The 16,072-nt window shown below is 33.1% G+C and overlaps 1 protein-coding gene across 1 annotated transcript; it reads left to right on the plus strand.

Moving 5' to 3' along the window:
* Window positions 1-14,786: 14,786 nt before the first annotated feature.
* Window positions 14,787-15,188, plus strand: LOC140452613 (uncharacterized). The gene has a single exon (XM_072546932.1). It carries the CDS (start codon window positions 14,787-14,789, stop codon window positions 15,186-15,188), a length of 402 nt encoding a protein of 133 aa, XP_072403033.1.
* Window positions 15,189-16,072: the final 884 nt, after the last annotated feature.

A 16,072-nucleotide genomic window follows, 5' to 3' on the forward strand; every position in this document is an offset into this window, starting at 1 on the left:
ACATGACTGGACCCGAAATACTAAGGTCTGAAGTGGAAAAAGCCATTTCATCGCTAAAAAACGACAAAACACCAGGTCCCGACAACATACAGAGCGAGATCATAAAACTCCTATACGAAACGGATGACCACTTCCTCGATTTTCTGACAGGCCTTTTTAACACCTTTTACGACAAAGGGGAGATTCCGGAGGAATGGCTTCGATCGACCTTTGTAGCCATACCTAAAACACCAAGTGCAAAACACTGTGATCAACACCGCTTAATAAGCTTGATAAATCACATTACCAAAGTTTTCACCAAAATCATACACAATAGAATATATAACAAATGCGAAGCAAATATATCGGAGTCACAGTTCGGATTCCGAAGCGCATTGGGCACAAGAGAGACGATCTTCAGTCTGCAAGTTTTAATTCAAAGATGCAGAGACAGGCACAAGGACGTCCACTTGTGCTTCATCGACTTCTCCAAGGCGTTTGACAAGGTCAAACATGATAAACTCATGGAAATGCTCAGGAAGATGCATATTGATGGCAAGGATCTGCGCATAATAACCAGTCTCTATTGGAACCAAAGTGCTGAGATAAAGATGGGCAACTTACACAGTGGGAAGATAGATATTAAAAAGGGTGTACGACAGGGATGCGTCCTCTCGCCGCTCCTGTTCAATATATACTCTGAACAAATCTTCAGAGAAGCACTGGGAGAAGTTTCGGAGGGTATCAAAGTAAACGGAGAGGTAATCAATAATATTAGATATGCTGACGACACAGTTATTATCGCAAATGACTGCAACGAGCTTCAAAGACTCATGCAAAGCATACACACAGCAAGTCAAGAATATGGTTTAGAACTCAATACAACCAAAACTAAATGCATGCTCATCAGCAGAACACAACAACCTCCGATGCAATTGACATTAAACAACCGAAAAACAGAACAAGTGGAGACATACACATACCTTGGAACCACAGTCAACACAAAATGGGACCAGTCAACAGAAATAATATCACGAATTGCAAAAGCATGAAACGCATTCAGCAATATGAAAAAGTGGTTCACAAGCAAAATCTCATTGGAACTAAAATTAAGACTGGTCAAGTGTTATGTCTTCCCGGTCTTGTTCTATGGAGCAGAGGCATGCACCACAATGGAAGCCACCCTGAAGAAACTAGAATCCTTTGAGCTGTGGATATATCGCCGTATTCTTCGGATATCCTGGACAGACCACGTCACTAACGTGGAAGTAATGCAGAGAATAGGCAAAAGCAAAGAAATAATCTTCACCGTAAAGAAACGGAAGCTTGAGTACTTCGGACATGTCATGAGGCATACTAAGTACCGGCTGCTACAGTTAATAGTCCTCCAAGGAAGAATCGACAGTAGGAGGGGACCGGGAAGAAGACGACACTCATGGATGCATAACCTGCGACAATGGTTCGGACTAACATCGACCGAACTGTTCAGAGGTGCTGTAAACAAAGTCAAAATAGCCTTGTTAATAGCCAACGTCCGAAACGGATAGGGCAAAGGAAGGAAGAAATAAAACATCTTATTGACTCTTCTGATCTACTTTTATTTAATACAGAAGAACCTACCAGATTTTAACTCCTATAACGGCTCTTTTTCCGCCATATATTTATCATTATGTAGTAAATCCTTATCAACGTTCCTTACGTGGAATACTTTAAAATCGTTATATGACAGTGACCACTTTCCTATCTGCATATCATTAAATGAAATTCAATCTCCTAATTCTCCAACCTATCAATCCTGGAAATTAAAGACTGCAAACTGGTCGTCTTATCAAGATGACATTGAAAAGAAAATTGAAAACTATCATCTAAGTAATGATATAAACTCTAATATTACCTCTATTAAACAATATAGTTATAGAAGCAGCTTTAAATAATATGGGTAAAACAAAGCTCCGCAAAAGACCTCCAGTACCTTGGGGAAACAATGAAGTAGCATATCCTCTATCTTCTAGCAATCATGCTTTTAATGTACTTAAAAAACATAATACTAATGAAAATTTACTAAATTTAAAAAAACTCAGGAGAGAGTGATTGGCGGTTAGGCTAGTTGGATGTGTGTAGTGTCGCTCCGAAATTAAATTCCAATTTTGGGTGGTTTCGAGTGTAATCTGTATGCAAATTAGTGTAAAGTGTATTTAAAAAGGACATTTATGTAAGTAAATAATCAGTTATCTGATTTTGAACTGTATTAAATTAATAGTTAGTTTTAATTGCCCTACGGATAAAAGTGAAACTTCTGAGTGGTCGAAACGAGTTGAGCTTTTTGCGCTGGACGGGTGATTAAGAACGATAAACAATAATAATTATCAACAAAAACAATAGGTCTGTTATTCAGGTTTCGGTAAAACTATACAGAATTATAAAGGCTGAATTTATTTGCTGTTTTGATATTGATTGTATTTTGTAGCTACAAGTGGTAGAAGTCGAAACTGGTTAGGATCGAGAATAATTGCTAAGATTTAACTGTAGAGGTAGGCGCGGCGCTTGTCGAGATCCGTAACCGTTACTTATAATATTTATATATATATATAAATACTTTAATTATTTGAATAAGAAGAAAAATGGCGGATGGTAAGGTTGATGAAGATGGTAAAAGAAAAAGCAAAGAGGAGATAGACATATTTAGCAGGAGCAGAAATGTGAGCCGAATGCCAGACAGGTCGAAACCAACAACGAATGAAACCAGCAGCCAGAACGAAATGATGGAACTAATGAGACAAATAGCAAGCGATAATAAAAAGAAAAACAGGGACCTGGAAGAGATAAAAAATACAATGGGTAATATGATTGAGGAACTAAAAGAAATTAGGAAGGAAAATAGTGAATACAAATTGCAAATGAAAGAAATAATAAGAGAAAATAAAAATCTAAAGAAAGAAATGACAACGATGAAACAAAAAATAGATAAAATAGATAAAATATAAGATGGAAGCATGTCAGAAAGAAAAAAAGAAAAATAACCTAATAATGGGAGGCTTACCAATAGACACAATAGAAGCAGAGCAACTGGAGAACTTCATAGAAACAAAAATGGGAGTAAAATCAGAAATAAATAGGGTACAAAAGATAAATGAAACAATGTGTGTTATCGAATGTAAAAAATTCGAAGATAAAATGAAAATACTGAAAGCCAAGGGTAAACTAATAAACTATAAACAACATAGAGTATATAGAATGTGACCTAACATTGAAAGAGATAGAGATACAAAGAAATCTTAGGAAGATAGCAGCAGATGAAAAGACTAATGGGAAAAGGACAAAAATTGGATATGGTTTCATAGTTATTGAAGGCATTAAGTGGAAATGGAATCAAAAAACAAGCCAGATAGAAAAGATAACATACAATACAGAACCAACTGGTTCAAAAAACTGAAGAAAACACAATGACGGACCGAGAAAAAAAACAGGCACAGAACAGGGACATGAGCAGATCTAAAGATAATAACACAAACGGAAGTAAAAACAAATTGAAGTACAACTTAAACACAGAAAAGAACAAAACAATTTGGAAAATGGCATCATGGAATGTGAGAGGTATAAATGGGAAGGAAATAGAACTGGGGGAAGAAATTAGAGATAAGAACATTGAAATAGTAGCTATAACAGAGACAAAGAAAAAAGGAAAAAGATCAATAATATTAGAAAACGGAATGTTACTAATATACAGTGGAGTGGAAGAAACGAAGAGAGCTCAGGCAGGAGTAGCGTGCATGATAAAGAAGGAGAGTATCAACAAAATAAAAAATTGAATATGTTACAACGAACGTATACTAAGAGTAGACATAGATATACATACAGGATACAGAGGAAACCAATACAAACCTAATCATATGTTATAGACCAGATGAAGACGCAACAAAAAACGAAAAGAATGAATTCTGAGACAAATTACAAGAAGTGATAAATGATTGTACAGAGAAAATTGTGATCACAGGAGACATGAACAGTAGAGTGGGAAAAGAAACAGAAAAATGGAATAATGTCATCGGACCTTATGGGGAGGACAAACTAAACAAAAATGGAAAATTACTACTCGAATTCTGTCTAGACAATAACCTGGTGATTATGAACACACACTTCCAACATAAAAGGATACACAAGATCACAAGAGAAGTCAAATCAAGAGACGAACAATCAATTATAGACTATACTATAGTGCAAAAAACAGAGAAGAACTGGCTAAGAGACGTAAGGGTAAAAAGAAGTTATGAAATTGGTAGTGACCACTATCTACTAGAAACCACATTCAAAAGCAAAAGAAAAAAAATAAAAAGAAATGAGAACATAAACAGAAAACACAAAGAAATAATAAAAATTTACAAACTAAGGGAAGAAACAATGAGAATAAGATACTCAGAAGGACTAGAGAAAGAGATGAATAATGAACATGAAATAACAGAAACAATAGAAGAAGAATGGGGAAAATTTAAAAATGCGATGATAAAAACAGCTAAATCAATATGTGGAACCACAAGAAATAACAACAGAGGGAAACAAACATCTTGGTGGAACGATGAAGTGAAAAGAGAAATAAAAGAAAAGAAGAAAGTATGGAAAGAATACATCCAAGACAAAACACAACAAAAATATGAAAATTATAAGAGACAAAGAACAAAAGTTAAAGAGATAGTTAAGAAAAAGAAAAAGAAAAGTTGGGAAAAATTCGGGGAAAAAATGGAAGAAAACAGCACAGAAAACGTAAAATTATTTTACAGAACACTGAAAAACCTAAGAAGCAATAAAGAAACGAAACTGAAACAAATAATGAACAAGAAAGGAACAATAATAAACGACGATAAGACAATAATGGAAAGATGGAGGGAACATTTTCAGCTGATACTGAATGGAAATCAAGCGAATACAATGGAGAAGGAAAGCCACAACAGGAGAGTATCCATGAGAAACACAGAAAATCCAGAAACTATAGAAAAAGAAGAACTGGAAGAAGCAATAAGAAAGATAAAGATTGCAAAAGCACCAGGAAGCGATGAAGTAGCACCAGAAATGATGAAATATATAGGAGTAAAAGCAAAAGAAAAATTGTTATACATATATAACCTAATATGGAAGAGAAAAGTAATACCCAGAGAATGGACAACTGCAGTAATTATACCTATATACAAGAAAGGAAACACAAGAGACTGTAGGAACTATAGAGGTATATCACTATTATGTGTAGCAGCAAAAGTATACGAAACCATAATAGAAAGGAAAATTAGAAAAGAACTAGAACATAAATTAGAGGATGTACAAAGTGGATTCAGGAAAGGACACAACACACAAGACCATATATTCACCATGCAACAAGTAATAGAAAAAGCCTTAAAGAAAAATAAAGAAATACATCTGAGCTTTATAGACATGGAAAAAGCATTCGACTCAGTCAAAAGAAAAGATATATGGGAAAGCCTAAAGAAGAAAAAAGTAAGTGATAGAAGCAACAAAGAGTATATACATGAAAACAACAAATACAGTAAGAATGTTAAATATACAGTCAGAACCATTTGAAACAACCCAAGGAGTTAGACAAGGGAAAACAACCCAAGGACACAACACACAAGACCATATATTCACCATGCAACAAGTAATAGAAAAAGCCTTAAAGAAAAATAAAGAAATACATCTGAGCTTTATAGACATGGAAAAAGCATTCGACTCAGTCAAAAGAAAAGGTATATGGGAAAGCCTAAAGAAGAAACAAGTAAGTGAAGAACTGATAGAAGCAACAAAGAGTATATACATGAAAACAACAAATACAGTAAGAATGTTAAATATACAGTCAGAACCATTTGAAACAACCCAAGGAGTTAGACATGGGGGAATTCTCAGCCCAGTACTATTCATAAATATAATAGATGAGATAGTGAAAGAATGTAAGAAAACATTCAAGAAATACTGCATCGGTTGGAACAGAATACAAATGATAAATGCTGAGATGTGTATATTTGCAGACGACATAGTATTAATTGCGGAAACTGCAGAAAAACTGAAATACAACTTAGAGAAATAGAACCTAGAAGCAAGCAAATACAACTTAAACGTAAACAAAGAGAAGACTCAAATAATAAAAATATTAAGAAAACAAGGGACGGAAGATCAAATAGAAGTAATGATAGACCAACAAAAAATAATGCAGACAAATTCATACAAATACTTAGAAACAGTAATCAACAACAAAGGAGACATCGAGGATGATCTTAACAACAGAATGGAAAACACAGGAAAACTATTCCAAGCACTAAATAGAGGATTCCTTAATAACAAAGAAATATCAACAAAGACCAAGATGACAATATACAAAACAATATATAGACCTACAGTGACATATGGAGCAGAAATATGGATATTAAACAAAAGACATCAGAGCAGAATTCAGGCAGCAGAGATGAAATACCTCAGAAGAACGATAGGAGTAAAAAGAACTGATAGAATCAGAAATGAAGAAATAAGAGAAAGACTCAAAATCAAATCGTTACTCGAGTCAATCAAAGAGAAAAAATTGGCATGGTTCGGACATCTAACCCGGATGGACAATAATAGACTGATTAAGTCAGTAGACAACTACTGATTAAGTAAGTAAGTAAAGTAAAAAAACTTAGAGCAACAGCAAGATACCTCATAAAGAAAAGCAAAAGAGATACCTGAAGAGAGTACGTATCATCTATCAATTCGTCTACATAGACATAGAAGCACATAATGCTTCTACAATCTGCATTAACAACTCTGACAGCCCCTTAACTGCTCCTATAACTCTTCAAGAGTTAGAAGTTTCTCTCTCAAATATAAAAAACACATCTGCAGGACCAGATGATATTCTACCAGTCTTCATAAATAACATACCATTCGGAGCTAAATTAATTCTGTTAGATTTATTTTAATACCTGCTTCTTAAAGCATAAATTCCTAGATCTTTGGTCTCAAGCGATTATCATTCCCATTAATAAGCCTAACAAACCAAAAGACAACCCTACCTCTTACCTGACCCATCTCTCTTACATGTTGCATGTGCAAAATCCTAGAAAAAATTTTAAACCTCTGCCTTATATGGTACTTAGAAAATAATAACTTTCTTACTCCCTTTCAAAGTGGTTTTCGAAGAGGCAGGTCCACATAAGATAATCACGTTGCATTACAGACTTCAATTAATGAAGCTTTTGCAAACAACCAAAAACTAATAGCAATATTTTTCGATATAACCCAAGCCTACGATAGATCATGGAGACACTGTATTTTACAAACCTTGAAAGATACTGGCATTCAAGGTAACATACTTGTATGTATAAATATTTTTTTTTAAATCGCTCAATTCGAGTTAGAATAAATGGTGTTACAAGCTTCTCTAAGATACTAGATAATGGAATTCCTAAAGGTTCGATTGTTAGTCCAACTTTATTCTTAATCGCTTTTAATAGTATTATGGATGTAATTAAAGCACCTATTAAAGCTAGTCTTTACGCAGATTACATTGTTATTTATACTAAATCAAATAATCTAAGGACAGCAACTAAAATTATATAGAGTTTCCTAAATCGGCTTTGTAATTGGACGATAAAAACGGGATTTGTTTTTTCTACTGAAAAAACATGATACATTATTTTTAATAAAAATAAAACCCACCTCACAACTAGTCTAACATTAAATAATTTACCTTTAGAACAGTCAAAAGTAATAAACTTTCTAGGTCTAACTTTTGAGAGAACTTTAAATTGGAATTCGCACATAAATAAATTTCAGCTTTTCTGTCAAAAGAGATTAAATATACTCAAAATATTATCCAAAAAAATTTGTGGTGCTGATCATAAAATATTAATTAGGCTTTACAACCGCTCATTAAAACTGCATATGTTACGATGCTGCATGTAAAACCACTCTAAAAAAACTAAACAGTATTCAATCTACAGCTTTGAGATTAGCACTGGGAGCTTTTAAAACTAGGCCGGTTATTAGTATGCAAGTTTTAACTGAAGAACCTCCATATCATATAAGATGACTATCCTTGAACTACATTGCAAAGATATCATCCCAGAAACAGCATCCTGTATTTTTCCACATCTGCAACCCTGGCCTTCTTCCTAACAATAATACTAAAAACTCTACACCCCTCATAGAAAGAATAAAGCTCACAACTTTCGATTTGAATCATCTTAATCTATCGCTACATATAAATGCAAACTATCCCCCATGGACCAGCCACCCAGTAACTATTGACGTAACTCTTACCAAGTATCCCAAATCAACTACAAATTCCACACTAATTAAATCTCTATTCATGGAAATTCTAGACCACTACCCTAAGTATTTGCAAATGTTTACCGATGCCTCTGAAACTCCCTATGGTTACACTGCTGCCTACTACTGTATCTAAAGAAAATATTCTTACAGCATATCGATACCAACCAACTGCAGTATACTAACAGGTGAAGCTACAGCTATTTTGGAAGCCCTAATCTTCTACGAAAAGAGTAGACCGATGAAATGCATTATCGTAACAGACTCATTAAATGCATTACTGGAACTGAAACAAATATATACCAACAACCCTATTATACAGAGTATAAAAAACGAACTAGAAAAATTTCGATCATTAGGAAAGGAAGTGGCTTTTATTTGGGTACCTTCACATTATGATATGACATTAGGCAGCAGTAATGTCATTACTGGATTAAGGCTGTGGGAAGTAAAAATCCTGTAGGCTTAATTCCAGATAGTCACAGGCGACACTCACATTATGAGTTAAGCGGCTGTGATACTGCGATCTTAGGGCACTCTTTTGTCCTGGAGTTTGAGAAACCGGCTTTGAAGGCGGAGGAACTAAGACTTTTAGTGAACGGCAGAAGGATGCAGAAGGCAAGGAGAAACCACTGCATTAAAGACTTCTTGTAAGTATCTCTAGTACAATTATCATGGTGATAAAAAACTTTAAGATTCCGACTACTGATCATGAAAATCGGAATTCAAGATCCGGCAGGGAAGGTAAATCTAGCTCAAACCGTGAGGCCTTCCAGGTCGTTATCAAGAGAAATCCTCACGAACCAAACTACATTCTAGATGATGGATCTCTAAGAGTATTGCGAACAACCATAAAGATAGGTACATGGAACGTTAGAACAATGTACAAGGCGGGAAAAATCTATAATGCCATTCATGAAATGGAAAGACTCTCGATTAATATTATGGGAATAAGCGAAACGCGCTGGACAAATACGGGATACCGAGTTATCAAAGATCACAAAATATTCTACTCAGGAAATCTTAAGAACGAACATATAAATGGAGTGGGCCTAATTATGAATAATAAAATCGCCAACTGTGTCAGTCACTTTGTACCTGTATCAGAAAGGATGCTCTTAGTTCACCTAAACACAACTCCCATAAAAACAAACATTATTCAAGTATACGCTCCTACAGCGGACGCCCCAGAAGAAATCATAGAAGAATTTTACAATGACCTTACTAATATTGTCAAAAGGATTCGGAAAAACGAAATAACACTAATAATGGGAGACTTTAATGCCAAAGTTGTAACTTTAACAAATTTCATAGGATTATTTAAGACTTATACTATGTCAGAAGTTAAATGAATATTGAGTTTTCATCGAAAATATTTACAAAATAAACGTTTGAAAAAGGGGTATGTTTTTTACTTATAAACAATTGTAATAACTTCTATATTTGTCAAGCTACAGACTTGTACGTACAACCACTAGATAGCTGGTATAAAAACTCACATTTAACAAAAAAATAAACCTTCTATGAACAATAGAAACAAGGTTAGCGACAATTTTTTGTTAATTATATCTCCATTGTTTATAAACATTAAGAAGTAAAATTTGCACAAATTTTGAATGAAAATCTAAACTTTATATTGAATTTTATAGCTACTAAATTCATCCAATTTTTCGAAACTTAAAACCTTTCGAAACGAAGTTACTTTCGAATGATCGACATAGGAAAGTGGAGGGGAAACTGTTTTAGCTCCTCGCTGCAAAATTTAATATTATGGTTACGGATTTATCATTCAAAAGCTTCAACAGTTCTGTAGGAATTTCATCAAGTCCATTTTCTTTTCCATTTTTAGCGTTTCTTATTGCGTATTCTACTTCTTCTTTCAATATGTCTGGCGCAGTTGCATTGATTATCTGAGTTAAGTTGTTTCTATCGTCTTCAAATAATTCATTCAGGTATTCTGTCCATCTTTTTATTTTATTCTCTAGATCTACAATAAGATTTCCATGTTTGTCTTTAAGATTACCTATTTGGCATTTCTTTATGCTTCCTGTTATCTCTTTTACTTTTTTGTGCATATTGAACGCATCGAACTTTTTCTCATAGGTTTCCATCTCTTCACATTGTTCTTTAATCCACTCCTCTTTGGCTTCTTTTATTCTCTTTTTTATGTGTTTATTTATTTCTTTGTATTTGTCTGGGTAATTCTTCATCTTTCTTCTTTGTTCCATCAAGTCTAGTATATCTTGTGTCATCCACCCCTTATTTTTTGTTGTTGTTTTTGTAAGATGTTTCTTTCCTGCTGTTTGTATAGCTGTATTTATGTACTTTAATTTTTGGTTAACGTTGTTTGTATCGTTAATTTGTTGCTGCACTGAACGGAGGTTTTCATTTATTTCTTCTCCTGTCTCTTGTCGTATATTTTTGTTTCTAAGTTTATTTAAATCTATTGCTTTTCTGGGTGGTCTTCTAATCTTTTTTGGTCTCGCCTCTATCACAGTAACTACCGGGTTATGATCTGAGCCTATATCAGCTCCTGGGTACGTCTTAGCACTTTTAGCAGCATTATGATACCTCCTTGCTATCATAATATAGTCTATTTGATTTCTCACTATTTTTTCTTTGGTATGTTGTGGAGATGTCCATGTATATAACCGTCGAGGAGGTAATTTGAAAACGGTATTTGTTATTACGAAGTCTTTACTTTGGAAAAATTGAATCAATCGATCTCCTCTGTCATTTCTGTTTCCAAGCCCATATTTTCCTACTTGTTCTCCTACCTTACCTTGACCCACCTTGGCATTAAGATCGCCCATTAATATATTAATGTATGGAAAGACTGGCTTAATAAGTGAAGACAAACAACCTGCAACAAAAAGGTTCAGACCTGACAGTGAAGTCAAATAAATGAACTAAATTTTAACTTTTAAACCAATGTATGTAAAGAAAATAAAAAAGTAAAGTTCAATAAACATTGCAAAATTTAATAAGGCAAGTGATGAAAAAATCGACTTATTTTAAGTAGTAAAAGCAGTAAGGCAGATTAGATTAATATTGTATATCATATTTGTAAGAAAAATAGAATAAAAATCAATATTGTTAATTATAAAAATACAAACAATTATAATTAATATAAGGAATATAATTATATAATGAGTAAAAAATTATCTGAAATTTAATTTATAAAATATATAAGTATTATTACATCAGTGATATAAAATGAAAAAACATATGTTGATTTTCCAAGATTTATGGGGGGTGAAAATTATGTCATCATTATTAATACTGCGACAGACTGTTCGAGCAAATTAAAAAAAAAAGTAAGTATTTAGGGTGAATTTCAAATGGACTCAATTTTTACGAGTTTTCCCATATTTTCCGGCCATGAAAACTATGTAGTTATTCATATTTCGACGAGCTACCCCACAATAAAAAAAAGAGGCCTGCAGCTGCAAAGGAAGCTGAGATAATGTAAATTTTTTCTACGTGTTGCAATTTGAAGTTCCGATGCCGAAAAAAAAAACGGAGCTGAAACAAATATCCTCTCCACTTTCCTAGGTCGATTTTTCGAAAGTACCGTCGTTTCAAAATTTAGATAAATTTTATAGCTATAAGTTTCAATATGAAGTTTAGATTTTCATTCAAAATTTGTGCAAATTTTACTTCTCAATGTTTATAAACAATGGAGATATGATTTTTTTAAAAATAGTCACTAACTTCGTTCCTATTGGTCATAGGTTTTTTATTTTTTAATGTGAGGTTTTTTACCAGCTATCCAATGGTTGTACGTACAAGTCTGTAGCGTGAAAAATATAGAAGTTATTACAATTGTTTATAAGTAAAAAACATACCACTTTTTCAAACGTTTATTTTGTAAATAATTTCGATGAAGACTCAATATCCATTTTACTTCTGAGATAGTCTAAGTCTTAAAGAATCCTATGAAATTTGCTGAATGTGTCTAGCATTATGCATAGAGCAAGCTCAATAGTTTAAATAATTAGCCTCAGGGATAAACAAATTAAATAACTTATAAAATATTTGACTGATCGGGGGGAAATTTCGCACAAATCTAAAAGATGGTAATTCCTTGATGTTTAAATGTATTAATACCATTTTATTTTGTTAATAAAAAAAATTAATGAAATTTATAAATTAGTGCAAAAAAACTGCTTTTTTGCAAATATCTCTGTAAGTTATTTATCAATTTTAATTAAAAAAAAACGGAAAAATAAAGATATTCTTGACATAAAAAAATGACATAAATATTGTTTATTTAAAATATAAGGGAAAAAATTTATAGACAAAAAATTAAATTGTGACCATAAATTATTGCTTAAAAAAAACGCTAGGTAAAACTAGGAGCATCTATTCATCTATTCATCATCTAGTATCTCCCACCTATGTCTTAAAAGCTTCAGATATCTGAGAAACATTTTTCCACCTTTTTTTTAACCAGACTGGGCTAGATGTCGACCTCTGAAGTCGAACGAGGTTTAAAACAAGCTCCACATAAATCCAGTTTTTAGGTGATAAAAAGCATCAAACCTAATTACAGTTTTTCCTTAAAAAGTGAATCTAAGTGATTTTTCTTACTACAAGTATAAAATATGTGAGTACAAATATTTATTTAATCTAAATAAATAACATTTAAGTTAAATCCACGTAAACAAGAATCAATTTTGATTATAAAGCAACAACGTTTTACTGCTACCGTTTATCAGTTCTGATATCGGGGGGACAGGACTGGACTAGGTTTTTAAGAATTATCGATGATAATAATTAAAAATGGATAATATTCCGCCTCTTGGGGCCCCTGAACAAGAACTGGAGCAAAGTTCATCAAATACAAATATGAAACAATCTTTTGCAACTGTCACAAATCAAAATGTACCTAAATTTCCATCCAAAACACAAGCAATAGTTTTTCCTGCGCTGGAAAATACAAATATTTGCAGTTATGTATGGATTAATTAGAATACTCACTCAATAATACGAAAAACTCTTCTTCCGGTCCTGATAACATCCCTGCAATATTTCTTTAAAAACTTCCTTCATCTGCAAAGAACACTTGCTGAATATCTATAATAATATATGGAGACATAGCAAGTTTCCAAAAATCTGGAGTTCATCTATTGTCATCCCTATTTATAAACAAAATCAATTAAAATCTCTGTCACATTCATATAGACCTATTTCTCTAACTTGTGTAATGTGTAAAGTTCTCGAGAAAATCATATCCAACAGATTAATATGGTTTTTAGAAAATAATAAATTACTTGCCCCGGAACAAACCGGATTCCGAAAAAGTCGTTCAACACTGGATAACCTTATTAGTTTAGAGTCTGAGATTCATGAAGCAATGGCATGTGGACAAAAATGTATCGCAGTATTTTTTGACATAACAAGAGCATATGATACCGTTTGGCGACATGGTATTATTCAAATACTTAGTCGATGGGGAATAAAATTTAATATAGCACAATTCATAAAAAATTTCTTATCTCATCGAACTTTTAATGTACAAGCTAACGGTACTTTATCTAATACAAAAATTCAAAAAAACGGAATTCCCCAAGGATCTAATTTAAGCGTCTCCCTATTTCTTATTGCAATAAATAATATTATCTCCACTTGTAACTTACCAGTAAAAGCTAGACTCTTTGCAGATGACTTATTCATTTTTGTTAAGGGGATACATGATAAAACCCTTCAGACCCATCTACAGAAAGTGCTATGGAATCTCGAATAATAGACAAATTCCACAGGTCTTCAATTATCAACAACAAAATCAAAGGCTATGCTATTTTCAAAAAAAAAAGAAGTTCTATCACTCCAGAATTAAAACTATTTAATAAAGAACTAAAATATGTTGAGAAAATTAAATGTCTAGGCATGACATTTGACAACAGATTATTCTGGAACCACCACATTCATGATCTAAAAAGTACTTCTCAATCTGCACTTAACATTAGAAAAACTGTTGCACACAATACGTGGGGAGCAGATAGTAAAACACTGACCCTTATGTACAAGTCTTTGATCAGGTCCAAACTCGACTACGCTTGTATTATTTATGATTCAGCAAATCCATATATCATAAAACAACTCGATCGAATACAAAATAGTGCTTTGCGAACTATACTAGGTGCTTTTTATATTAGCCCTACTGAAAGTTTACACTGTGAAGCTGGAGAAGTCCCCCTGGAATTCCGAAGAAAACAACTTTCACTAACATATGCGGCATCAATACAGGCAAATCCTATGAATCCTGTTAACCACTATGTAAATTTAGACCGTTTTAGGAATATGTTTATTAGGAATAACTCATGCTAGACTTGACCTTCCTTTTTATGAAAGGGTAAATAGATACCTCAATGAACTTGAATTCAAATTTCAAGATACCTATTGTATACCCGATATTAACACTGTTACCCCTTGGACTGTTCCCATACCATCTATCAATACCAAACTCTCCATATATAAAAAAGCAGATAGCCATCCCAAAGCATGATATCAATATGTCCTCCAAGAGTTCAAGACATACAGTAACCATACTCTTATATATACCGATGCCTCTAAAAATGTTAATGAAACTCCCTAAATTAACATCCATTTACACAGCCGAATTAACCGCTATTCTCAATGCAATAAATTTTGTGGTAGAAAATAGTATCAAAAACCCTGTCATTATTACGGATTTCCTAAGTTCTGTAATTGCCCTAAGTAACTTATATCCTTGTCATCCAAGTCTACTACTTATTAAATCAGCATTACGCCAACTGCAAACTATGAACATAAATGTCAACTTTGTATGGATTCCTTCCCATATTGGAATTGCTGGTAACGAAGAAGTAGATTCCTTGGCAAAACTAGCAATCTCGAGTCCGGAAGCTGTAGAAATCAGAAGCATTCCCATCTAGATATATAACCTGTAATCAAGAACTTAATAATCAATAATTGGCAGACCAAGTGGAATCAGTCAACATCCAAACTACGAGAAGTAAAACATTCCATATTACCTTGGAAATCAACCCCAAATAAGCGTAAACATCAAACCATCCTATCTTGTCTGAGAATAGGCCACACCGCCATCACCCATAAACATCTGCTGGAGAGTGAATTAAAACCACAGTGCAACGTATGTGATGTTGTGCTCAGTATTCGCCATATTTTACTGGAGTGTCCTTTATATCGCATGGAAAGACTTCGATATAAATTACAAGATACCTTACAGGCAATATTAAGTGACGGAACTGATATGAAAAATTTGATATCATACTTACATTTCATAAATGTACTAAATAAACTGTAAAACTCTAAATTGTACGCTAATGACCCTTTGAGGTTGAGGCATAAATAAATAAAAAAAAATATATTATTTTTATCATGTAGAACCTGTTGTAACTAGAATTGGTCCTCTAATGTTCAGTATGAAGCCGTACAAGCATTTCCATTATATACATAAGTATATTTTATGGCATCCTCAAAACACGCTCAAAATCGGATTGCTCCCTAACCATAAAATGACTTTCCTAGTCATAAAAGGAAAATTTGTGGACTTCTTTTTCCTGAAAATTATAATAAAAATAAAGATATTTCAAAATGCAGATATAATATTCCGATAATTGACTGATAAACGTAACTTAGAATTCTAACCAGAATTGATAAAAAAAATATGTGTAGTTATTGAATAGATTTTTGGTTGGTTTAAAAGGTCTCTCTCCTAACTGGTGGAAATAGTTTAAAAAACGATACTCACAATGTAACAACTGCTACTATAATTAGAGTAACTTCTACAATCTGC

This window comes from Diabrotica undecimpunctata, chromosome 11 (genome assembly GCF_040954645.1).
Source record: "Diabrotica undecimpunctata isolate CICGRU chromosome 11, icDiaUnde3, whole genome shotgun sequence".
In the NCBI taxonomy this organism is placed as follows: Eukaryota; Metazoa; Arthropoda; class Insecta; order Coleoptera; family Chrysomelidae; genus Diabrotica; species Diabrotica undecimpunctata.